General features: G+C 40.5%; 2 protein-coding genes across 5 annotated transcripts in view; both read left to right on the forward strand.

Moving 5' to 3' along the window:
* Positions 1–8,212, forward strand: part of prkd2 (protein kinase D2) — a 41,568-nt gene extending 33,356 nt beyond the window's left edge. For both annotated transcript variants that reach the window (XM_037775321.1, XM_037775322.1), the window contains exons 10-19: positions 247–324; positions 409–727; positions 1,187–1,239; positions 1,341–1,413; positions 2,772–2,878; positions 4,393–4,554; positions 4,856–4,954; positions 5,213–5,480; positions 6,617–6,702; positions 7,454–8,212. In XM_037775321.1, the coding sequence (XP_037631249.1) occupies positions 247–324; positions 409–727; positions 1,187–1,239; positions 1,341–1,413; positions 2,772–2,878; positions 4,393–4,554; positions 4,856–4,954; positions 5,213–5,480; positions 6,617–6,702; positions 7,454–7,669 (1,461 nt within the window). In that variant the 3' untranslated portion in view covers positions 7,670–8,212. The remainder of the gene's footprint in view (positions 1–246; positions 325–408; positions 728–1,186; positions 1,240–1,340; positions 1,414–2,771; positions 2,879–4,392; positions 4,555–4,855; positions 4,955–5,212; positions 5,481–6,616; positions 6,703–7,453) is intronic.
* Positions 8,213–15,876: 7,664 nt separating this feature from the next.
* gpr184 (G protein-coupled receptor 184) lies at positions 15,877–21,802 on the forward strand. 3 transcript variants are annotated; one of them, XM_037775326.1, is made up of 3 exons: positions 15,877–15,899; positions 16,680–16,955; positions 20,173–21,802. In XM_037775326.1, the coding sequence occupies exon 3, from the start codon at positions 20,215–20,217 to the stop codon at positions 21,232–21,234; it is 1,020 nt and encodes a 339-aa protein (XP_037631254.1). In that variant the 5' UTR covers positions 15,877–15,899; positions 16,680–16,955; positions 20,173–20,214; the 3' UTR covers positions 21,235–21,802. The 3 variants fall into 3 exon arrangements, with proteins under 3 accessions (XP_037631254.1, XP_037631252.1, XP_037631251.1); XM_037775324.1 differs by lacking the exon at positions 15,877–15,899 and having other exon boundaries at positions 16,277–16,959; positions 20,177–21,802; XM_037775323.1 differs by lacking the exon at positions 15,877–15,899 and having other exon boundaries at positions 16,277–16,956; positions 20,174–21,802.
* Positions 21,803–27,225: the final 5,423 nt, after the last annotated feature.

The raw sequence follows: 27,225 nt of genomic DNA on the forward strand, positions 1-27,225 counted from the left end.
CCTTTTCTTTCCTTCACTTTTGTCTCCTTTCTCTTTATTTCCACCTCCTCATCTTGCAGCTTTGTGCTCCTGCTTCTTCTCATCTGGCCGCTCTTCTCTTTCTCTGGACGTCACCGCCCAACTTGAAATGCATTCATATATTGATCCCTGAACTTTGCCCCGATTCCATACCCCATCCCTCACCCTCTCTCCATCCCTTACCTTCCTTGCCCCCACCCCATCCCACCCTACTCCGACCCCCAACAGAGAAAGAGGCACTACTGGCGTCTGGACTGTAAGTGCATCATCCTTTTCCAGAACAACACCACCAACAAATACTACAAGGTAAATATAATTCACTCCATGAAAAGCTGTGATCTCAAGTCGTTTATTTGAAGTGTGCATCCTCACTGGTCCGTCCTCTCGCAGGAGATCCCTCTGTCCGAAATCCTGGAGGTGCGTCCCGCCGGCAACTTCACTCTCGTCCCCCCAGGCACACATCCTCACTGCTTCGAGCTCATCACAGGCACCATGTGCTACTTTGTAGGAGAAGACCCCAACACCCCTCCCCCTCTGTCCCCCAGCAACCCCCAGGCTCTCCCTCCAACCCCTCCCTCCCCCAGCCAAGTAGCTCCCAACAGCGGCATCGGGCGCGAGGTGGCCAAGGCGTGGGAGAGCGCCATTCGCCAAGCCCTCATGCCGGTCATCTTTCAGGACGCACCACCAGCTGAGGGAAACACAACTCACAGTAAGTTGAGAGCAGGTGTTTTTGGTTTATTATATTTACTAATTGGCACATTGCAGCTTGAGATTTATGGATGGGCATGTCAGTTTAATATGCCCAAAAATGTGTGTGCTGTTGCTACATCACGAGCCAACGGGGTGCTCAAGAAACAGCGGAGCTAATGTGGAAAAACAACTTGCCAACTCTAGCTGACTCACTGGAAGAGTCTGTTTTTTATTTAACTCTATCAAACAACACCTCGATGATGAAGGCCATGTGCCAAATAAAGGTCAAATGTTCAAATAAAGAGCTGACTCTTCCAGTAAATTGCTCTTTCACAAGTTTAGTATGTCGAGCTGAAGTTGAGCAAAGTTCTCCTTTTTTAGTTCTTGAGAAAATATTATACAATACACATGAGATATTAGTAGTTGATACTCACAATACTGTATAACCTTTATATTGTTCCTGGTGCTGTGTTTTCAGGACAAGCTTCTATCAGCATATCTGTGTCCAACAGTCAAATCCAAGAGAACGTGGTAAGTTCTTTTGTCAATTGTTTTAGTAATTTCCTTCAATCTTTAAATGAATTATACATTGAGGATGATGATTTAATGTGTAAAATGTTGCTTTCCTACAGGATATTGGTATGGTGTACCAGATTTTTGCGGATGAAGTGCTGGGATCGGGGCAATTTGGAGTCGTGTATGGAGGTATGTAGATCTATGTCCAGTGATGCTGATTGAGCTCTAGATTTTGTAAAGGTCAAAATGAACATGTTAAAGTGCTGTATAGGAAACAATGGTGTCTAAAGTCAGCTAACAAGACACAATATATACTAGGGCTGTGTATCGGAATCTGGCGATACAATACGTATCATGATACAGGGGTTACGATTCAATATTTAGCAATATATTGCAATACTGTAAGCAAGACGATGTATTGCAATTTCTTTATCTAATTTTAGGAAAACAGTCGTGTAAAGAACACCCCACTAAATGCATAAAATCTGAGTAACTTTGTACTTTTTTATGCAATCAGAACAGTGGGATCTGCATTTATCACACTCCCTGTAACATACAGTATCATAGCACTACTTTGAGAGGGTACACTGAGAAAGTGCATATCTTTAAAAATGAAATAAAGTATTGACTGAGTTCATCTTTGCATGTAAACTATTAATTAAAATCGATACAGTGTCTTCGAGAAGCTATACAGTATCACACAACGTAATATCACGACATTCTATATTTTCTTACACCCCTAATACAGTATATACTAGGGCTGCACAATTAATCAAAAATTTGATCAATATGGCCAACTGCAATTTTCATAGAGGTGCAATATTTTTTAAAGATGAAGTGTGTGTCAAAATACCATTGTAAATTAATTATTGTCGTGCTGCAGAGTTGTTCTAGCCTACACATCATATTCTAGACTTAAGAAAACATCTTTTGTTTGGTACAGATCCCTGCAAAAATCAAAAAAACAAAATTGAATATGTTTTTCAGTGAAAATGAGAATAATGATGTAAAAATGATCGTTCCCTCTAATATCGCAAATCATATCACAATTGCAATATCAGTCAAAATAATCACAATTAGATATTTTCTCAAAATCGTGCAGCCCTAATATATACCTAGACTGATCCCTACCGTTAACCTGTTTATGTTTTTATGATTCATACTGTTAACCTGATTTTGGCATGGTATATATTGTATATATTTTGGATTTGCACCTTATTGTTATTGTTATCTTAGACTTAGTTGCACTCTTTATAGTTGCACAGTTCCCACTTAATATTGCAACTGCTGCACAATGCTGCAATTTCCCTCTGGATGAATACAGTTTTATCTTCTCTTATCTTACAAGACAATACATTACAAACCCCTCAAAACATGGACTATACTGATGCATTTGTGTAGATTTGTGTCTTCAAAGGGGAAATCCAGCAATTTCACACAGTCAGAGTCGGACAATGTTAAATCAGTGGAGTGTTATTTTAAGTACTTCACAAACTCTGTGTCTCAATATGTCCACATCTGTTACTAACACTCCATTTCTCCATCAGGAAAGCACAGGAAGACGGGGAGGGACGTAGCTGTCAAAGTCATTGACAAGCTTCGCTTCCCCACCAAGCAGGAGAGCCAGCTGAGGAACGAGGTGGCCATACTGCAGGTAAACACACTGCAGCTGTACACGGGTATCCTACACACACACTAATGCTGACACAGTAACAGGCGCTTTGCTGTATATTGGATATTAGTGTTGTTATCTTTATTGGCATATGCATGAAAAATTCTGACAGTCATTCCAATACTGGTGTTCATTCATCGAGACACTGATGTGGTTTGTAATGACTCAATATGCCAAATATCCCCACATGAATCATATTACAAACTATTTCTAAAAGGAAGTGCATAAAAGTATGTTTCTGTGTTTAGTTCTTAGGAACAGATGAGTCAGTGTCTGACCAAACCAATCGATGGTTTGTGGACTTTTTTTGAAAGAGAAGTAAAACCCCACACTCGTTAGTTCTTGTGTGTTCTGACAGGACAATAGTATCAAATGCTGAGATAATCAGGTTGGGAAACATCATCCTGGGCTGTGTGGTTTAACATTATCTATAAAGATTATAAAGGTCAAATTGTAAAGGTCAGAGTTATCTGATAGCTGCCTTCTACAGTTAAAGTTCATGTTCCCAGTGATGAGTCATCATTATGTAAAATTATTCTAAGAAGTTATTTTATATTGTCCACAGTCATTTGTTATACTTATTTTGTGTATAATATTTGCAATAAACTTAAAACAGAGTGATAATTCAGTTGCCTTTTGGGAACACAATTTCTCAATCAGTTGCTGTACTTTGAATAATCTTTCTTTTTTGTATTGTAGAGAAATGAGAGAATCCAAATTGAACTTACATACTTCAAAAACCTGGAGAATTGTAAACAAATTCCTTGTCAAGAACCAGCAAACGTACTGTTTATTAAGTTAGGATCTGAAATTTAGAGAATTACAAATGATGTATAAAGTTAAAAATAAATTGCCATAAGAGAAAAAGTTGTTTAAAGGTGCTAAATGCGAAATCCAGAGCATATCTATTACCTCCACACGGCTCTCAACGCGGTGATGGCTGAGTTAGTGACTAGCAGCTGGAAGTAATAATTTAGAAAACAAATCATTTCCACTTCCTTGAACTGCCTGGTTTCTCTGATTTAGGCTCATACCTAAATGTGCAGCTCAATGTTCACCAGCAGATGGAGACAGGAGACAGACAGGAGGTGCATTAGTCCGTCTATTTGCTGTCACTAAAAGGCAGTTACTGTCAGACTGAAATGACATTCACCAGCTTTCAAGTGAAATACGGCTTCAAAATGATGCCCCTCTGAATCATATAAATATGCCTTCTGGAGAACATTTTATGGCCTTCTAGGAGCATAACTATGTATCAATTTAATGTTCACCCTGCTGTGTTTCACATCCTGTGGTTTACCGTCTTTCGCTGACTCTGTTTGTCTCTGTCTCTTTTCCTTCTCCTGTTCACCTCAAACATGCTCTTCCTGTCTCTCACACTATCTCCTCTTTTGCTTACTATTTCATCCTCCCCCCTCTTCTTCAAACAAATCCCAAATTTTCCATATCATCCTATATCTCCTCCTCGTCCTCCTTTCTTCTGGTCCCTCTCTCAGAGTTTACGTCACCTGGGCATTGTGAACCTGGAGTGTATGTTTGAGACTCCAGAGAAAGTGTTTGTGGTGATGGAGAAGCTGCACGGCGACATGCTGGAGATGATCCTCTCCAGTGAGAAAGGCAGATTGCCTGAGAGGCTCACCAAGTTCCTCATCACACAGGTGTGTATGGGCCCCGGCAAAGAAGGGATTTGTTGTGTGTATCGGTAGATATATACTATGAGACGGAAAGTGGTGCGGTTGTTGTGCATGCAGCAAGACACTATCACGTGTGCCACTTATTGTCAACAACTTCTTCACATGATAGTATCTTGCTGCATGCTTTGTTGTGGTCTGCTGCAGGGATCTGGCCTCCTTATGCATATTTAATGGGTCATAACTTTGAAAGTGTGTTTTTTTGTATTGTGCTCTGTCGTTACGTCAAACTAATACATATCCTGTTTTTGTGGTTTTGGGTGTGCAGATTCTTGCAGCTCTGAGGCATCTGCACTTTAAGAACATCGTTCACTGTGATTTGAAACCTGAGAATGTGCTGCTTGCGTCTGCTGATCCTTTCCCACAGGTAAACACACACACACACAAACACACACACACAAATACACCCACTAAAAAACAGTCTCATTATGGTTTTCACACTCTGTGATGACTACGTCAAAGCACTTGTTGTGCGGTCAGTCACATGTGTTTCCCTCTCATCTAATTACTACTCTCAAATGCCTCTCTGTCATTTCACCACTTTCACCTCTCTATTTGTTCATACTACCAACCGAATGACAACCTGACTCCCTGCCTACTCTTCCTCACCGTTTCCTTCTCTCAGGTGAAGCTGTGTGACTTTGGTTTCGCCCGTATCATCGGTGAGAAGTCTTTCCGTCGCTCGGTGGTCGGCACCCCGGCCTACCTGGCCCCTGAGGTTCTGCTGAACCAGGGCTACAACCGCTCACTGGATATGTGGTCGGTCGGCGTCATCATGTATGTCAGCCTGAGTGGGACATTCCCCTTTAACGAGGACGAAGAAATCAACGACCAGATCCACAACGCAGCCTTCATGTACCCACCCAACCCCTGGAAACAGATCTCCAGTGATGGTAAACACAGGGAGAGTTTAATTGTTAGACACATCTGGAGATGCACACATTTGCCAATTTATTAGGTACACCTAGCGAAAACTAATGCAATGCAATACAGCAGTCCAGCAATGAATCCTTCATGAAGGTTATAATTAGGGCTGTCAATCAATTAGAATATTTAATTGTGATTAATCGCGTGATTGTCCACGATTAATCCCGATTAATCGCAAATTAATTGCACATTTTTATCTGCTCAATATGTACCTTAAAAGGGAGATTTGTCGAGTATTTAATAGTCTTATCAACATGGGAGTGGGGAAATGTGATTGCTTTATTAAAATGTCTATATATATATATATATATATATATATATATATATATACATTTATTATTGGAACTCAATTAACAACACAAAACAATGACAAACATTATTTATTTAGCATAAAAAATATGCTCAAATCATTTAAAACTGAGCCGGCTACAACATCCCAAAGATCGATTGCGTTAATGCGTTAAAGAAATTAGTCGTGTTAAAATGAATTTGCATTAAAGCGTTATTATCGTGCATAACTTTGACAGCCCTAGTTATAATGTCCAGTTTTTGTTGATGCTGTTTTCGAGACATGTTGATTCAATCGTGTGGTCATATTGGAGGATGTATGTTGTAAGTTTGTGGTGCTGTTTGAATTTCTATTATTTTGTCCACCCCATTTATATCAATAAGGGAAGGCTAAATAACAGAAACCCCTCTCTTTATAGTTCAATACGGTTCAACAGTACCACAAACTACATCCTCCAAAATGATCATAAAGTTGAACGAACACCTCTCTCTGAGTGAATATGAGGAACAGGAACTGTCAAAGCAGGATAAGCCATTACGAATTAAAATGTTTATATTTCACAATAAATTTAGCAATAATGCCGATACCAGTGATAAGCCACTTTCTACAGAAACTGGGTTTCCAGCTACATCATGATGATACATGGTTCCTGTTTATTGCATTGTATTTCTACAACAACAACATGCAGAGATAGAATCGTTCAGATGCAGCTGGCATACCAAGGCATGATACTGTATCTGTAGTGACTTCTTCTTCTTTTTACTGTAACTAGTTTAATCATATAGACCGATCTGTATACTTTTGTGTTTCCAGCAACCGACTTGATCAACAACCTGCTGCAAGTTAAGATGAGGAAACGCTACAGCGTGGACAAGAGTCTCAGCCACGCATACTTACAGGTAGCATATAGAAACCCCTCGTATGCACACACACACACAGAAACACACACACTGTTTAATACATCATTTAAAGTCTGTCTGACACGTATTTATCACACTTCCAGTACAAACATAATCCCCAAAGTACAGAAAGCTGCACTTTTTACAGATATGGTGACTGCCAATAACTTGTAGAGCGGTACCTCACAAGAACTTCACCTTTTTTTGACTTCTGTAAACCCCTCAATGTAATCTGTCACTATTACAGAAAATAGCAAATATAAAAACCAGGAGTCTGCACTCACAATCAAGCTTTGAGACGGAAACTCAAGGCTGATATTTTTTAACTTTATTGAGGACAGATTAGCTTCAAAAGTGATGTTTTTATTCGACTGCTCAGTTCTTAAATGTCTCCTTCAAAACAAAATGTTTAGCACTGGAAAAACAGGACAGTCGGTTTAAACCAGTCCACTGTTGTTGTTGGTGTTGTTGTTTTTGTTGCAAGACGTGCATGCATTGCTTAAACCTCAGTGTCACGGCGGCTATAACTCGGATGAAAGTGTCTTCTTTAATTTTCTCAGAAGCAGTCAGACCTGTCTGGAGTCATTCCAGTTCTTACTCGCACACATAAAGATGCATACACACGCGCGGTCTAAAGTGATTACTGGATGATGTGCTATAAACACATAAAAATCCATTTAACTTTAATCTAATTTCAAGGTTCCTGAAACTGAAACTTCATCCCTCTGCTTTTTCCCGTCTCATGTCTCAGGACTATCAGACGTGGTTGGACCTGCGGGAGCTGGAGACTAAACTTGGCGGGCGTTATCTCACCCACGAGAGTGACGACGGCCGCTGGCAAATGTTTGCCCGGGAACATACTCTGCCTTACCCCGCTCACCTTGTGCCTCCTGCGTTGGCCTCTGACGACGAGGGCGGGGAGGATGCAGATGTGCAAGGCCTCACTGAGAGGGTCAGCATCCTCTGACCAGAGAGAGACTCAAGCTCATTTTAGGAAGGAGGAAAGAAGTAAGGAGAGGCAGGGAGGATTGGGACGGTCGACCTGGAGCCTGAAAGAGACAAGTTGTATGCTTCAACTAAGAAAGCGTCCAGCTGTTTAGACTTTCAAAGCACAACATCTCTTTACCAGCGCTCAATTTTACAGCAATAAATCCAATGTCCTCCAGCCTGAGGTCATCAGAAACTTCCTCCAGATCATTCACCTCTGCTGTTATTGGTCCTCTTTCATCTTTTTCATCTCTCTTTTCATGATGAAGGCTGCTCGGCTCTATTTCATGTCCTCTGTGCGGCTGACCTGGGCAGTCTTTACGGATAAAATTAGAGCAGCATGTTCTTTTCCTCCCACTGCAAAATGCTTCAAACTACGTGAAGCAGGAAATGCCACTTCACAACAAACGATAAAACAAAGAATTTGGTGTAGGTGTGTTTTTATTGAACAGTTTTTCCTAAACAAATAGGAGTGAATATTAAAAAAATGAAACTGCCTCCCATTAAAAGAGAAGTAACATTTGTTTTTGGTGTCATTTAAAGGTACAGTTTGTAGGATTTGCCGGCATCTAGCGGTGTGGTTGCAGATTGCAACCAAGTGAGTACCCCTCCGCTCACTCCTCCCTTTTCAAGACTGCGGTAACGTTAGCCACTGAGTATAAAACCGTGGTAACGACATTCACCTCGCTCAGAGGCCATCCTTACCATAATGACACTACTTTAGGAGCAACGGAAGTCAGTCGGCGGCTGGCGGTACCACGGTTTTGCACTCTGTGGCTCACGTTACCGCAGTTTCGCAAGCGTGTCGGAAACTACGGTGGCCTTCGGGTACGCTTGCTGCGGTAGTCTGTGTTACCGGTGTTACACGGTGGTTGAGCACACACCGATTACATTACTCGCCCCACCATCGTTTTTTTTTTTTTTATAGAAATAAAACCCATTTAGTTAATTTTAGCGTCTCAGCGGCGTGTTATCAATACATAGTCGGACACTACAATTTGACAGTGAATGTGTCTGCTCCGTACAGAGTCTCAGCACAGTAGCAGGAGTGAGATTTCACACTAACGGGACGAAAGAAAGCTGACAGACAAGACGATGGCGGAGGATTTGGTGTCAAAGCGAAAAACAAAAACGCCTATTTGGCAATAATTCGGATTTAACCCCAATGCTATAAGGGAACCACAACGTTAATGATTCAATCGTCGTGCGGAGGACGGAGCGGTCACAGCTGGTGTGCACGGCACAGCGGCTCCAGGTGGAAACCTGCAGCGAAAGCTGGACCAGAGAGGCCAGACACACGCAGCCATCCAACGGCAAAGATGAAAGTAAGCACTCTACATATAGTGAGTGCCGTCTTTTCTAGTAAAATATCCAGTGTAATCGGTAACACCGATGTTGTCGCAAGTTTATTAACCGGTGGGAAACTTTCCTCACCTTCAGGTAATGTAGTGTTCAGTGTTTTGTTTGTCCATTTCGGGCTACTGTTGAAACAGCGGAGCAACATGGCAGACTCCGTGAAGAGGACCCGCTCCCTATGTAGATATGAAGGGCTCATTCTAAGCTAAAGGAAACACAACAATTTTTAGTGTCAGGTGATTATACACTCATGAAACCATAGTTCTGAATATTATATTCCATTTCTGCTAAAAGCTCCCCCGAAATGCTACACACTGATCCTTTTAATTGGACTGACTGGAAATAACGTCCCTTTTATGTCTCCGGTAAAGACCGGTTCAATCTCTTTTCAGTGCTTTACAGTGACAAAGGACTTCCTCTGTGCTGGTAATTACTAATGCGCAGGCATGGAGTCAAACCCATCTACATTCACAAATGCATTCCCATAATTGCGTGTCCTGTAGTGAAAACTGGAGGTATCGATCTGGTGACAGCAAGTCCTCCAGTAATTACCACTAGAGATGTGATGTGAGCCACAATAGACTCTCAGGATATACATGTGATTAAAGATGTCATTGCGGGTTTAAATGAACTCGAGCACTGGGCTGATCATTACCTGCCCACTCTCACCCATCTCTGAAGTTGTGTATTTAAATGGTGAATGATATCCCCTCGCAGTTGCGTGTACATAAGATTCAAATATTGCCAATGAAGGCAGAATTTTTACACCTGACCAGGTAAATGGACACCTCTTTTAAACGACACAGCTCCTGGTTTACTGTTGTTAAGAAGAGCAGACCTCTCCCTACGATGTAGACAAGACAGCTTGGGTTAATAAACTAGAGAGTGTATGTAGTTTGATTATTGACTACTTGTCATGTCAATATGTTGCATGTTTCTGTGAAGTAGTAGAATTATCTAGATACAATATAAAACATACTGTAGTTATGATTATACACATGTGTAACCTGAAGTTTATGTAGTTGTCAAATATGCGTAGACTGTGTACATCATGTTTGAAAGATAATCCTAGCCTTGGTAACAGATAATACAAACATTGAACAATATTCTTTTTTGTCTGGGATGTTTTATTTATTCATCCGTACATAACTGTCATCTAGAAATCCTAATTTTCAGCTTTCGCGATAAAAAAAACAGACAAAACTGAGCAGTTATGGATATGTGATTATCATTCACTACTAAGATGCAAGGACCATTAATGTCACTCTGGGTTTTCTATGGCGGAAGACGTGCTTTGGATAATACGACACAAACGAATGAGGACCACTTACTATGCAGAAATAAAATACTTTTCTACTCACAGTCTGGCAGACTGTTATTTCGTCCCTTTCTGAAGAAGAGCAGATTATAACGGATATGCCGACTGTAATTTACATTTAAATATACTGGCATTAGCGCCATGCAGATTTACAGGGATGCTTGGTACAAGGATTTCAAATATGATGGATTTATGTATGAATTTGAGAACACACACAAAACATCACTCGGAGGAGAAAGACCTGACCTTTGTTACACATATTACACCTCACAGACTGAGTGGCACTCAAGGGGATCCTGCAGCTATAGAGGCGAAGGGAGTGAATTGTTTTCCATTCTGTGATGAGCGCACTTCAGCCAGCTGCTCTGGTGAAAGTACACCCTTGTTTCCTCCTACACTACATCCATCATCATTGCCAAACGATGCCAAATGATACACTCTTTCTCTCTCGTCTGTCTCCTTTAATTTCTTTCAAGTGTGATGGTAGGTTTGTCTCTATCCCATCGGCTACACGTATCCAGGCTACTGTCTTTGCACTGGAAAGAGTCAGAGGAGACCCTCCACTTAGTAAGCAAAAAAGATCCAAACCTCAGAGAGACAGTACCTGGCACCAGCAGTTAAGTCTCGATTTAGCTTCATCTAATTCTACAAAAAGCAATTTCATCTAATTTGTCAAAAAAAAGAGGATAAGTTAAGAAATTGGAGTTTCCCTCTGAAAGTCTGGTCCAAGTGATGAACTTCAGAGATGAAATGGTGCTTCTGGAGTACCTATGCTCTCAGCTGCCATGGCAACAGGTTTCGTGGATGACTTTTTATATATATACATGTATGTATTTTGATACATACATGTATCAAAATACATTTTGATACGTAAACATTAAGAATTTTTATTCAGACAAGAAAGTCTACACTCAAATTAGAGCCGTTTTGTTCAACCTGAGTTTGATAATCGGACTGAATTGCCATTTCCTTTCAACTTTTCTTTGTATTTGAATTGCTGAACACGTCTGAGGTGTGGGTGTCGATTATGTCTAAAACCAGGTTGGTTCAGCTGAAATATACAGACACACAGAGTACAGTTGGTAAAATTCTATGTCTCTGTTATGTCAATAAATCTCATGAAAAGACCATAATCAACAATACAATAGGATACTTCCCTATCCTATTTGCTCTCAGCACATTGGTTGCGACACTGAAGACTTCTTTAAAACGGTTTACAAAATATACAGTTTAATTTTAAACGTAAAACTCTATTTCAGTCGTCATATACATACAGGTACATACATGAACTTTGGCCTCTGCATTTAACCTATTCTAAGCATTAGCTTGAGCAGTGGGCTCAAGGACACTTCAACATGCGAACAGGAGGAGCATCAAGCCGCTAACCTTGTGGTTAAAGGACGACCCACAGCCACCCTGGGGTGAGTAGTTTCCTAAAACAGCTGGGTACTGTAGTTTTTAGCAAATGTTACTCAGACAGGAATAAGGAGCACATTTGTTGGGGACTATTTTCAGCAGCGGATTAATACACACTGTACTTTAGTGAGCAGAAAGGTGTATGTAGGACTAACTCAAAAGTGGTCATGTTCATCATAATGAAGGAACATGTCACTTAGCACTCATTGATGTGTTTTTAATTGTTTAATTGGACAACAATGGAGCTCTAAGGCATGGAGGAATAAGCTATTTCAGGCTTTGGCCTCGCAGATAACTACTGGTTTTGGTTGACTATAAGAAAAATATATAGAATTTCACCACAATTATCTTTTGAGACAAAAAACAAATACACAAATTGAAGCATTAACTCTTAAGTGTTATTTAATTTGCATGGCTTCCAAACAGAAAGAGCTATTATACTTGTTTGACAGTATTTTGTCATCATTAATAGACTGAAATCTTGAAATTAAATAATTCAACAGGTGATCTATACTACTCACTAAATTCCTCTGTTGTTTTGTGTAACATTTTGCTCTGTTTCAGGGGAAAATACAGGAAATACGGATCAATTTAGTGTTGAAAACCCTCCCAAATTTAGAATTTTGACTGAAGTAAAAATGTTTCAGGGTTTTTACTCGTTGCCATTATCAAGTCCGCTCAGCTCAGTAGTCCTGCTCCCTGAGAGAACCATCAAACACTGTCAGCAAACACACAAAACAAAAACCTTGTTAGCTCTGGAAATCTTTTTCTGTAATCGTGTAACATGATCGCAAATTCTGATAGCACTTTCCAATCATCGGCCTGCAGAACAATTGACCTGCAGTTTGGCCATTAAGTATGGTAAAAGGCCAGCTGCTGAGCTTACACTGGCACTCAGGCTTAATGCATTTTAAAAGGGAATAACTCAACAGTGTAAAACAATTTGCAAAATTACAAACAATTGCAGAGCATTTCCGGTGGTCAGACAGATGCAAAATCAGTCTGTCTTTGCAAAAATTAAACTCTATTGAATACTTATCCACATACTTACACACAAAATTTGAAGTTTATAATATTTTATTCTCAGAATATGGTTTATTATAGGATAAAAAGACACTTTTGTGGTCCATTACGCAATGTCCTTTCCCCTATAAATTTACAAAAATAAAGAAATAGCAAGCAGGTACTTAAAAATCAATTTAATTAAATGTGTTAATTAACAGTTCCATTTGTCCTTTGAGCAATGAAGACTTTTCTTAATTTATAAATGCATTTGTAAAATTACATTAGCATTGAAATTTTGCTATTTTAAAATGCAGCCTTGTTCTGTTCATTATTATTTTACTCACCTCTCCCTCTCACTTTGCCTCAGTCAAAGTCAAGACTGCAAAAGGTCACTTGTCAGGAAAACGTAAGTGTTTGAACAACAACCGGTGCGTTTGTTGTGTTGTTTTACTGGTGAAGACAATTCATGTTCTTCATGTCAGCTTCATGCTTAGGAATGAAAAAAGAGACAATAACAAAGGTAACTGTCACAGGCCCTGCCATCTTTAAAATGTCAGCACACTTCACAACTCTTGAACTTAGACATATCACAAAATTTCTACCCTCAAGTTGTCCTTTCTAAATGTCAGCCCCTTTCATGTGAAAGCTTTCCTTTGAAGAGGAAGACGCGGCACAGTGAGGGGACTGACCTGCCGGGCCGTGACTGCTGTCTTGCTATAAAATCACTGTGTTACCTTCAAAAGCGATGTAGTCAGAAATTTAGACAAATGTAATATCAAATCAGCAAGCGTACAAAATTACTAGGTGGTGTTTTATGGCAATATGCTGTTGTTGTTGCTGGAAATGGTAATACAAAGGTTTGTAATGTATTATTGTGCATGACATAACAAGCATAATGAGTTGCAAAGGAAGCAGGAGCACTTTAGAATAACAGATATGCAGCACTTTATTACAAACAGTATAGTGTCTGCACTGTATATCCATCATCCTAACAGGCTCCTGCTTCCTGAAGTTATATTGTTGTTTGTTTATTAGAGAGTTATGTGCAGTACAGCAAGTTTGAGTGTCAAAGCTACACAATGTAACGTTACAGTTTATTTGCAATAATGAAGGTAAAACATGATGACAGTAAGCTACCTACATTTAAAGAATAGATTCACATTTGTTCAAGTCTTACAACGATACTCACCATACATACATTTTAAGAGTTATTAGTTGCTGTAATATTTCTTCCTCTCGCTATTGCCTGCTCCCTTCCTCGTGCAATTTCAGTGTAAGTGATGGAGGACAAAATCCAGAGTCCTCCTTATGTGCCAAAAAATGTTCCAAGGTCCAGCTCAAGCTAAATTGCTTCAGCAGTCTGAATCAGACAAAAGAAGTGGTTATCCTCAAAAGTTAAAGTCTTTTTAGTACAAAATGTTTCCTTCTTTTATAATCCCCTGCCACAGCTCAGCAGGGGAAACACTGTTTTTTGTACAAAAAAGGCTCTGTAAAATGCTCACATGCAGTGGCAAACTCAGGCTGTCTGAGGGGTAGGGACGAAAAAAATAAAAAGGGCACCAGCTGCACAGGATGGAGCACCGGCAGGCAGAGAGTTTTCTAGTACGGCAGCCTACTGTATATGGCCCTACATCATGTTTTCTCAATTTTAACGCCACCCTAGAGGACACTTTCGCTGCAGTTTGTTCGAACATGGGTGCCCCCCACTGCCCACATTATTTGACCAATACAGACTGCTGAGGCCTCATACTTCAGCTGAAATTCAGCATTTTTGCATGAAAAGAGGACAATGGGCTTTGTCATCCATTTCTTGCACTAGAGACGCGTAAGGAAGGCGCCTCTTCATTGGCAGTACAGGATTGCAGCAACTGATAACTCTTTCAGTGTACATATAGCATGTGAATAATGTTTTGAAATATACTAAATAATGTGGCCCGTCCTTTAAAGTTAATGTATTGAATTGCCTTTGGAAAAAACGATGACAAATCACAGGACAAAGTGAAAGTTAAGAGAAACACTGAAGTTCGCACTAGTGCCCACCTGTTAGGGTGACCAGATCCCACCAAATCAAATGTGGGATAAAGAATATGTTTGTGTGGAACAATGTGGGACACTTGCTGAGAGGTAGTCTACATTTTTTATATAATGTCTATTTAATTTAAATAATAAACATTTCTATTCTGCCCCTGATATTGTAAAATCTCTGTGCTTTGCCCGAATGCATCCATAGTTCAGCACATCTCTTTTTGAGCCGCACGGTTCTTGTGAGACTCACATGAACTGTGTCGCTTCATGTTGTATTCCCCCCTGTGTAAATCATAACTGGCAAATTTCACAAAAAACTCTGAGAATCGCCTTCCTCCATATTATAAATACTTATAAGTAGGTAAAGTAAAGTATTTGTTGTAGCTGCTTTTCCTTTTCTTTGTGGTAGTTTCCATCATATTTCGCCTAAATCTGCATAGTTTGTGATTTTGTGGTGACTCGCAATTTTCTCCGTTGGGCATGACGTATCAAAGACGGTGAAATGTTAACCTGCACTTGACCCACGTGTGCGCAGTTTGACAGCAAACACAGCCCCGTGATTACAGCCCTCCCTGCTTTCTTCACAGCTATTGGATAAAAGCCAGATTCTAGAAAAGCGTCTGTCCTGCAGTGGTTTGACTTTTGAAAACCTGAGCCGATGAAAATGTGGGACATCGTCTCAACATGTGGGACGTGAGACAAGGGATAAAAATGCTGCGCAGTTCCTTGTAAAGTGGGACACCTAGTCACCCTAACACCTGTTAGTGTGTTCCTGGGGAAATCATGATTCATTCTGTTTCCAGAAAGTAGGAGTGGATTTAATACATTCCATTTGACAACGTTTTGTAGCTTTGAGTCTGGCTACTGAAGACTTGAGAAATGCTTTGAAATTGATAGATAAGCTGTGACCAAAGCCCTACTTTCACCTTATAATATTAGCTAAACTGAACTGTCACACAGATATCATGCCACAAACACATTTACTAACCTCCTTCTTCTGCATTTTCATTACAGAGCCAGTATCGGTGAAACACACTTGGCCTCTCTGGAGTGGACGCAGAAAAAAAAGTGATGGATGAGGGGAGGTGAGGTTAGAAAGCCCCTTTTAGAATATTTTACCGTTAGACTCATCGGCAAATATTGTCAAGCATTTCCTCTTTCCAACCTTCCTCTTTCCCTCTCTCAGATATGCATTCGTGCTCATAGGAAAATACTCTGAATTCACAGCTGGTGTAAATGTTTATTCAACACGTTAACAGATCGGCCGCAGGCTTCCGTCACAGATTCTTCTCATAAACATAAAAAAAATAGAGCCTTGGATATCACACTCACCCACACTGCTCATACCACAGCCTGGTACAGAGTTCACGACATGCAAATCAGACTCGGCTCACTTCCTAACTTCAAGTTTTTTTTTATATTTAGCAGTGAAAAGGTAGAAGTACCTCACTGAGTCAAAATGAAGGTGATCAGCCTAACACTACGTCAAAGGGAGTTTACACTGAGGGAAAAGCTGTTCAAAAGTAGTGAAAACATCCCCATTATGATTTATATTTACACTGGTTAAACTACGAAACGATTTGAAAGTAAAATGGGGAAATCGAGGTTAGGTATGTGACATGTTACCGTCTGCCCACGGAGTTTCAATTTCCCTTAAATACAGCACTCACAATATACTGTAATAGAAAACTATTTTCTTTCTCTCTCAGGAGTATGTCTGGTCCATCAGTCTGGTGTTTTTCCCCCACCCCTAAAGCGTACTTCCTCTGCACACGTGTGCAGAACTAAACCTCCCTCCTCATACGTGTCTTCCCCTTTTTGTACTTCGTCTCATCCCTTGCCCACACTCCTTGCTGTCATTTCGGCTGAGGCAAGCACAGCAAGTCATCAGACAGTAAACACAGAGAGAAACCACTCTGTAGTGTCAAGGCTGGTCATTATCTACTGTAGTAGTCATTTGATAGTACCATGTGGGACTGTAGTGGCTTGGCTGCATGTCAGCAGCTCTGAAGAGTCTCTTCTGAAGCTCGTCCTGGACTGAACTCCGCCAAAGTAGAAGCAGCTCTGGAATGTGTCTAAAACTCTTCACCCACTGGACAGCTTTGATTTGCAATCAAGAAACACATCACAACAGCAAAAACAGCAGGTGAGATCATCATTGATTACAGTTCTAGATTTATACTGGACTTACAAAACACAGCGAAAAGGTTAAAAATGTGAGGTATTGAATGTTTTGCAAGCAGGGTGTTTAAGGTATTAATTTAGTTTGAAGCCTCACTTTCTTTTTTCTAGTTTTTATTTTTGTCCCCCGTGGACTGTTGTCATGGGAGAGGCGGCGTGCTCAAGGCTGTGTGAGTCAGCGTGGCAAAAATAATTAGGCTGGAAATGTTGGTTCTCTGCAGGGTTGAATGTTTTCTGCGTCTCTCCCAGCGGTGGTCACCTCGCCAGGCTGGAGAGTGCAGTATAGAGAACTGCTCGACAAGGAGAAATAGTGGGAATTAACAGCAATATACTGCACAGGTGGACCGTGATTCCTTCGAAAAACAGCTCTGGTATTAGGGAGTCAAGACTATAAAACATAAATCATATTTTTCCATTTTGCTTGGAGAAGTAGATTTGGCACGAGGCACATTCCCCCTCATGAGAGAAGAGGCTGAAGTTTTGCTCCTTTAAAGCCTCACTGGTGACAAGGCTATGTAATAACAACTAGGCGTAGGTCACTTTCTAATATTAACAAACACATAGTTGGCTCAGATGGATGAAAGGAGAAACTGAGGCTTGGACCAGCTGTGTAAAGGAGGCATGTACTAGGACATGTCATAGAATAAAACAGATAAAACGCTTTACATGAAAACCTGTAGGTTAGAGGAAAAAGAAAGGAACCCATATTGATTGTAAAAAAGGAACAAACTTTGCAGTTTCAGGCCCATTGTTAGTGGGAGGGGAATATTTGTGGTTAGCACCCGGACTAATGATGAAACAGCAGCCCACAAAATGTCTTTAAAAAAGTTATCAGTTTTATGAGAAAAATTTCCCTCCACTTCAGTCAGTCTAGTTTCACAATCCACATTATTTAAAAAATGCATGGATAATCCATTACATCAAAACCATTTCCACATGCACACAAACAAAAACCCCCCCAACACACACACACGCACAGCCACACATTACCGTTCACGAAAGATGGTCTGACTCCAAATGGCTTCTCCATTATTGAGTTTGGATGGGACAGCCTATCTCTGCCCAGACGTTAATGGCATTAGATGCTTCCTGAACACACCAGGGCCAGGCCTGAGTGATACAACAGAAGGTATAGACAGGAAACAAATATCAAAGAATGCCACTGTGATACTGAACAATAGGCACAGAGATACAGAGCACAGGTTTCATTTCTGAATGCTGAAATCTCATTGATAGACCGGAAATTGACAGATAAAATCTTCGAAAAAGCTATCGAGGGCTGTTTTACATAAAAAATAGCAACCACATGTTGTCTTTGTAGGAAATGATTCAAGGTATCCACATTAAGGAGAGACTGGTGAGTTTCTTATTACTCATTTTCTGATGACATTTAGCTGTGCAGCCAGTTGTTTTTTTGGCCTTTCAGCACCACATCATTTTCAACAGGAAGCAACACAGACTGATATCTAGGATGTGTCTGCCTAACAGACGGGAATCACACCCACAGCTCTGGGATGAACTGGATCTGACCGTGCATCCACAGTGTAAATCAAGGAAGGAATTAATTGATTAATTCATATAGGTCTTTAAGTTCACATTACGTATTCAAGCCAGAGTAAACATTTAACTGCCTCTTGTCTGGGAGAAACCCAGCTCTGCGGATGTTACATCAGACATTAAACTGGACCGGCAGTTAGACAAGATAAATTAGCAATAACTGGTTGAGACTGTGGATTATTTTGTCCTCTGAAATTTTATTAAGCACCAATTGAAGTAAAATGCAAATGCTCACTTTGCGAGTTCAGTCTGTGCTGCCCCTGCCTGCCACTCAGATTTAGACCATGCAGGGAAATAAGTGCAACAATTATAGACAGTTTAACATAAAAGCAAGCATTAAACCTGCTGTAGTCAGAATGTTTTTGGCATCATTGGGCAAAAATTCCTTTAATAACCTTTCAGCATATTATGATTCAAGTGTTCTGAGAGAAAACTAGGCTTCTGCACCTCCTCATGGCTCTGTTTTCAGGCTTTAAAAAATATAGGCAGGAGACTTTGGCCAATCACAGGTCATTTCAGAGAGAGAGCGTTCCTATTGGCTGTTCATTCAACGGAGGCAGCTGTCAATCACTCGCGAACTCCGATCAAACGTTCAAACTAGGCAGCGCTGATAAAAAATGAATCAATATTCTGTTACTGTAATGCCTATTTCTCCCATCAAATGTTTCCACAAACATCTTGTAGTGTACTGTTTAGTTGTAAAATGAGAAAGTTTGCTCCGGTTGGTGGGCGGTGCTTGGTATTTCCTCAACTTATCTCAACATGGGCTGCCGGGTGACAAACTTTCTCATTTCACAGCTAAACAGAACACTACAAGATGTTTCTGAAAACATTTGAGGAGTGAAATATACATTACAGTAACAGAATATTGATTCATATTTGATCAGCGCTGCCTAGTTTGACCGTTTGATCAGAGTTCACGAGTGATTGGCAGCTGCTCAGAGATAGCAGGCTCCAGCTCGGCTCTGATTGGTTGTTTTCCTCCGGTCTGTGAAATCTTGCAGATGCCATTTGGAGCACCAGAGAACACAGAGCACATCATTTTTTTTTAGATTACCTGTCTCATGCAACTACTGTCAGGATATAGTGACCGTTTTATAAAATAACTTTTTTTAATCGTATTTGCTCCATTTCTACCTACTGCTGCTTTAATACAAAAGGATGTGATCGCTAAGGTGGGGTTGGGAGCAGAAGTTTCAATTCATCTGATAGAAAGGATTAGTTCCCAGTTAGTTCTCAGTTTCCGTTAAAAAAAAAATATTACACGAAATGCATGACATGTTTTCTCCATACAGCAGTTGAAGCAATAAGGAGGGGATTTTGGCAATCTCAGTTTCTATTTGTATCGTGGGTGCAAACTGTTATCGTCAGGGAGCATGACTAAGCCTGTATCTCCCCTAGAGGGAGGAACTTCAACTCTCTGCCCAAGCGCCATATCCAAACTACCTCATATTCAGAAACATCAGAGGACAACCAAATGATTTCATCTCTTTAGCTCCTTGAACCACGAAATAGGATGGAGGATACAAAATGTCCAAGCTGTACTCTGAATTTTATGGTATCGTAGGGAGCCATGTTGCCTGTGCTACTTTTACTCAGACAAACTCTTTTTTTTTTTTTTATAGGTGAATTTCTAACCAGGAAAGTGAAAGAAAACAACAGGAACAATGAACTCCACAGACGCAAACTCAACTCCATGTGTTAAAATTGGGGAGAACGCCATCAGTGATGTCCTGATGTCTATTTACATCCTGGCTTTTATCTTTGGTTTGATCTTCAATGTGCTGACCCTTGGCCCCATTTGGCAACAAGTGCGGCGGCAAAACATTCTGGGCATCTTCCTACTCAACCTGTCCATCTCCGACCTGCTTTTCCTCTTCACTATGCCCCTGTGGATCAATTATTACCAGCAGGACCACCACTGGAAGCTGGGTGTTGTGTCCTGCAATGTAGCTGGCTTCTTCTACTACACCAACATGTACATCAGCATCTACCTGCTCTGCTGTATCTCCGTGGACCGCTGCATGGTGGTCACCTACCCGCTCCGCTCCAAGACCCACCGTACATCACGCTGCGCCTGGGCACAGTGTGCCACTGTTTATGTCGTGGTGGTAGCGCTGCACATCATGGTGCTGGTCAATGACAATCTGGTTGACGCCCACGATGAGAAGAACGACAATGACCGTTGTTATGAGACTTTCCCCATGCCGCGGCCTGTGGCCTTGTTCAATCTGCTCCGAGTGGGCATCTGCTTCCTGCTGCCTCTGCTGGTGTTGGCGGTGAGCTACTGGAGGGTGCTGGCCACTGTGGGCCAGAGTCCCGGCCTGACTGCCCAGGCTAAGAGGAAGGTCCGCCTGCTGTCCTTTGGGGTGATTGGCATCTTCTCATTTTGCTTTGCTCCATATCACATCCTCCTGCTCATACGCTCGCTAGTCTTCTACAACAGTGATAACGTACAAGCTCAAGGAAGTTACTGCCAGTTTGAACAAAAAATGCACTTTCCATTCTCATGCATGCTGGCACTGTCCAGTCTGAACTGCGTGGTGGACCCTGTGCTGTATGTGTTGGTCAGTAACGGAGTCCAGGAGGAGGTGAAACTGTGCTGGAGAAGGCGTAGAAGGACACAGACAGGGGAGTGTGCTCTAACTGCATACGAAAGAGGAAAGACTAATACTAACTTAATATGAAAAGTAAAATATATCAGGGTGGATAAATGCACCTGTGCATTTGTATGCATATGTGTGTGTGCATGAGCATAGATATAGGTGATTATGCATAATACTATGGCTGTTTAAACCCATATCTTCATTTTCAGAGTTGTAAGTAGCAGGAATATTTACATCCCATAATCAACCCTTGGTGCACAGACAATCAGACATCCTCTGAGAGAACCACAGTGGTGCTTTTTTCTGTTTTTTTCCTCCTGCACATGTTGACTAATATGCATCTCAGAGCTCTGTAATTAGATTGTATTCCCAGGTTCTGCACTCCCAAGAGTTCTTCAGCGGCAGCCACTTCTGGTTTGTGGCTGGACGCTGCTGGAGTTGAAGAGCACTTGTGTTTTCCTTCCAATCTTACACAAGGATGTTGTGATTGTGATTATGTGAACCCTGGTATAGCTAGAAGTGCATTAAGTCTAAAGCATGCCAAAAAATCAAACATGTATTAGCATGACCGTGTGCCTGCTTTATCGTCTAACCGTCGGTGGAACATGTTGAATGTAAAATCCAAATAAACCAGTGGTTTGAACAGGTGCTCGGCCTTTAGGTTCTTTATGTAGAAAACGTGTGATGATCAATTTGCAGTTGGCATTTTATATATTTCCACAGGGAGGGAAGGCTGTAGGAAATGATAAGCCCATGCAAGTGGGCGTCACACGTAATAAATACAGCACAGCTGTGTGCTGCACAGGGGTCAAAAGGGCGAAGGCTGCAATCAGGAGACCTTTGTGTGTATGTGTGTGCGTGTGTGAGAGTCTTATATTCACCACAATGTCTGAAAAGGTAAAGACCACAGGTGGAGAAAGAAAGAAAGAAAGAAAGAAAGAAAGAAAGAAAGAAAGGAGGAGGGAGACAGTGAATCAACAACATAAAGGCTGTTATTGCTTTTGCTCCATTTTGTCTATTATTCATACAGTGGCTCTCTCATCCATCAATAGAGCTATAGTGCATAATCAATACATCACCAACTGAGCACTTGGCATACAACCAGTAGCAAATAATCCCTGAGGTTGATAAGGTTTGTACAACATGTTCTCTTTCTTCAAAAGCCTTTAGTCATCGGTCTGTATAGGGAGACAGGGTATACAGCATAGGACTGTCGCCCCACAGCAAGAGGGTCACAGGTTCAAACCCAGCTTGGGGCCCTTCTTTGTGGAGTTATAGCATGTTCTCCCCGTGTTAGAGTGGGTTTTCTCTGGGTTCTCCAGGGAGAATGCGTGTCCAAAGACAAGCAGGTTAGGTTAATTGTTGACTCTAAATTGCCCGTGGTGCATGTGAGTGTGAATGGTTGTCTGTCTCTATGTGTCAGCCCTGTCAGGTCTGGCAACCTGTCCAGGGTGTACCCCGTCGTCAGCTGGGATCGGCTCCAACTCCCCCTGACCCTGAATAGGAAAAGTGGTTATAGATAATAGATGGATGGATGGTATGCAGCCTTTATATAGGCCTACAGCTGTGGGCCTATAAGTGGGCCTGGGTCCAACCACTTAGCACCCAGACCCACCCAATCAGACGGCTTCCTTCTTTGCTGTCTCATCTAGAGAATCTGTTTCATCGGCTTTTCTCACAGCAGACATTTGGTCTTGTCATAGCAGGAAATAGCACAGGTGTTAATAATAACACTAACGATGGCTCTGTTCTATTCAAGTGTTCCAGTGAGAGTGACAGTGAGCCAGCATGCACAATACCAGGACCCTGAAATCAAAGCAGCTAAATGGAATCCAGCCATTATTAATTTCATTGTTTACACCTGTGCTTTTCCTACTGTGACATGTCAAAACGTCTTCCGTGAAAAAGGCACATTATCTGACTACGACCATAAAACAATTCTTGGTGTCTCTCCTATGATTGCACGTAGTGACGGCAGTTATTGAACAGAAAGCCTTGAATTTTACTTCATAATTTAAAAAAAGTACTCCTCTGTTTTTGTTATATGCATCAACTAGTTACATAAAAGTCCGACCCTATCAGACTGAACTGTTTGTCCCTGCTGTCCTCCGAAAGAGACTACAATGAAGTCATTTCAGTGTTCAACACCAAGCCTCGTCTCTCCTGCTGTCATCATCAAAAGTAAGCTCATTTACATTTTGGACTAGTGGCCTATATCAATATTATTTTTTATTGGGTATCATTTTTGTTTTGTGTACAATTGGATTTTATTCTTCCAGCTGTGTGTGTGTGTTTGTGAATATGTGGCTGCAGTGCAAAGGCTATGCTATGCTGTTAATGTTTGTCTTGTTGGATCAGAGTCAGCTTGATTGGCCAGGTATGAGGGTGCCTAAACATTTGACTCTGGTTATTTTGTTCTCATTGTACACACGGAAATAGAAATGTAGCTTAAAACAAGGTCAACAAAGTCAACAAGAATAAAGAAAGAAGATATATAAAAAGGAAGGAACAACATGCAATGTGTCCGGTTGTTTCTGTAAATTGTAAACAATAATACAGTTGTGCAATGGTGCAGAGTGCAAATATGCTGGAATACATATTGCAGGTTTAATGTAACAGGTTGCTTTATATATATGCAATGTAGATATGTTCAGTATGCAGGTATACATGTCAGGTGCCTGTAACATTACCTCTGATGGTGTATAAGGCATGCATGATTAAATTGTGGTGCATTCAGGCAAGTATATTTGCAATGGCCTATTTTGGTTAACAAATGTGTTTCAGAACCTATAACAGCTGCAGCAGGTAGAAATGGAGCAAATATGATTTAAAAAAAAAAAATGTTTTTTTCTAAAATGGTCACTATATCCTGACAGTAGTGCATGAGCAGATAATCTGAAAAAAATCACGTGCATCGGTGTCCTCCGGTGCTCCTAATGGCATCTACAGGATTTCACAGACCGAGGATATCAACCAATCAAAGCCGAGCTGGAATCTTGCAGCTGTCAATCACTCATGAACTCCGATCAAATGGTCAATAGGCAGCGCTGATCAAATATGAATCAGTATTCTGTTACTGTAATGCCTATTTCTCGCCTCAAATGTTTTCAAAAACGTCTTGTATTGTACTGTTTAGCTGTTAAATTAGAAAGTTTGAGACCAAGCAGCCAGGTTGAGGAAGTTTAGTCAGTTGAGGAAATACCAAGCACCGCCCAGCAGCCAGAGCAAACTTTGCAATGCTTAACCTTAACCATTCAAGGTCAATGCCTAACCTTAACTATTCGAGATCAATGCCTAATATAACCTTAACCATCTTGTGAGAGTTTCCCAACTCGTGGGTTACCTTCTAGACATGACACCGTTAGCTACAAGCCGCCTGCTCAGCTGTCGCCATGTTGAGAGCTGTAAAGAGCAATATAAATACTGCAATCCATCATCCTGTGGCCTACAGATCGATTTTATGTGCACTCAACTTTTAATGAGCTAACACAGGCTGTAGCCAGACTCCCTGTGAGTTCAATATGGTTTTGATTAGCTGTTCTGACTCATAATGCATGGCTGGTCTAAATGCATTACGCAGACAAGCTATTCTTAGACTGAAGTTATTTTAGCGTTGAGTATTGTGATGCATCCAAAACTGCACTCAATCTAAAATTATTTTTCATTTCCCGTTCCATTTTGAGCAGTCACTGCTAATTAGGTTAATATTTGTATTTAACGGCTGCACTCCTGCTGCCCGCTGTGTAATTAAGTGTGTTAATGAAACAGCAAGTCTTAATGATCAAACTCAATTTGTCCAAGTGCTAATGCATTTCTGAAACAAAACCCCAAAGTGATTTATCATTAGGTTTGATATTTCATTAGCGAAACAAATGTATTTTTCACTATGTACTGTAACTACAGTTATGTAGTTGGCCAAATTGAATCCTCTTATTCAAATATTAGTCATAAATGTTTAAAATGTGTTTTTTTGAGTGTACATTTGTGTTAATTCTATCCATCTATCTATCCATCCATCCATCCAAATCAATACTTTCATATCATCAAAGTATCAAATTGCTAAGTGTAATAACAACTCATTTTGGTTTTCCGTCCCTCAAACTCTCAACCTCGTTTCCGCAGCAGCAGGCTGCTAAAAAAAGCAAAAGAAACTCTGATAAACACTGCACACCACCAGTACTAAACACTTGATTAGGTACACTTGTAAAATGCTAAATTCTACCTTTACAAAGATGATAATCTTCAGTTTTGATTGACACTGTCAGAGAGGTTTATTGAGGTTGTAGTTTGCATTGGTGTTGAACTGGACTACTTTTAATTTGAGGTGTTTCTTATGTTTTTCCCATAAAAAAACATGAGGGTGGTCAAATGTTAGAAACACATTTCTATATAATGCAGTCCAGTACAACACATGTATATAACAAAATAAACACAAAAACATTTTCCCACAGTTTTAATTCACAGACGGAAACCAACAAGAACATCAACGTGGCATTTACACCTGTTTAAATATAAAGTCTGCTTTCCTTTGTGGTTTTGCATTCTCTGATGCCCCAGTGTGGTGGCAAATGCACGTGTTTAAGTATAGACGAGCTCAAATACACATAAAGAAACAGGTGAACAAAGACCAAACAGTATATCAGTCACTTATGTAGCCAATTACTATAAACCACTCACATTTATCAGCTTTGAGTGGTCGGAAGACTAGAAAGCGCTACATAAATGCAAGTCCATTTACCATTTACCATCTAAACAATATTTATTTTTTTATATTTGAATTAGAAGAAAGCATATTTGTGATTCAGTGTTTGAAAGGATTAGCATGTGGCCTTCTGCACTATGGATTTACAGTTACAGCAAAATCAGTCCAGTCTTCAGATTACTCAAAATAATTGCAGTATACTTTGAATATCCTTCTTTTTCATGTAATACCTTTTCACTCCATTTAACTTCACTTGGAAAACTTGGTGGTTTAAGTGAAGTATTGTATGTCTGGTAGCCCAGGGATCAGCAAGTTTACATCCTCACTGTAAGGAGCTTTGTTTATCTAAATATTTAGCGAATGATCTGGTGCAGCTCTCAGCCTTATCCAAACAAGAAGTCGCAGAGAAAAATCGGCAGAGCTCTCATATTTAGAGCTCCAAATAGGGCAAAAATAACATCTCTATATCTTGTGGGTTTATAGGGCGTACTTCTTTCTTTTGAACTCTGCATTTATGACAGCATTGTATTAGCAAGATATCTGACAGCTCGATATAAAGGAATCATTTGCTTGTTACTTATGACTAAGAGAGGCAGAAGAATATTACTGTATAATTGGATTTGTACATCTACAGTGCAATCATTTGGCTGCACAAGATGATCGTTATTTGTTTATTTTTTCTTCCTTAAAAACAAAAATGATGACGATCTGGCCACTTCTGTACTTTTAAAGTCTTGGGCTGCGGTCGAAAAGTAAAAAAAATTACGTCTTTTCCTAACCACTTTTCCTTGACCTCGATGGAAAATGTTATGAGGTCAAGGAAAGATGAGAAGGAGAATTCAGAAGGATTTAGGAAAAGACAACCGCGGTGTTAGAAGAATCTGACTGCAATTTCACTAGGCTCTGTAATTATGGTGCAATGGCGGCAGATGTTAGTGACGTGGCTCTGCCGTGGTGAAACTACAATGTTCTGAAGCCGGACCACAAAAGGCGCCTTTACCCCCTATGCATTGTTAAATAGGACTTTCAGTTACAGACTCCTTCACCCGCGGTGTGTCTGAAAGCGAGATAACACCGGTCCTTCTGCTGCTGGAACACTCCACATCAACATATAATAAAGAATTATTTGACCTAACATGGACAACCAGTGAAAAATATCACTTCATTACCAAGGTTGGAATTGAAATAAACAAAGGATTACAGTATATGTAAAAATATTGAGTTAATTGTTCGAGTTATGGAGAAGGTGTAGGACCATATATTATTTCTTCTTCTTCTTCTTGTTCTTCTTCTTCTTTTCGGACGTGTAACATCTATTTATGTTGATTATTTGTTAATTGATTGTTTACCGTTCATTACCTCCGCCAAGG

This window comes from Sebastes umbrosus, chromosome 7 (genome assembly GCF_015220745.1).
Source record: "Sebastes umbrosus isolate fSebUmb1 chromosome 7, fSebUmb1.pri, whole genome shotgun sequence".
Taxonomy (NCBI): domain Eukaryota; kingdom Metazoa; phylum Chordata; class Actinopteri; order Perciformes; family Sebastidae; genus Sebastes; species Sebastes umbrosus.

Excerpts from the sequence above, each read along its gene's own strand:
- gpr184 (XM_037775326.1), top strand. The coding sequence starts at position 20,215 with ATGAACTCCACAGACGCAAACTCAACTCCATGTGTTAAAATTGGGGAG.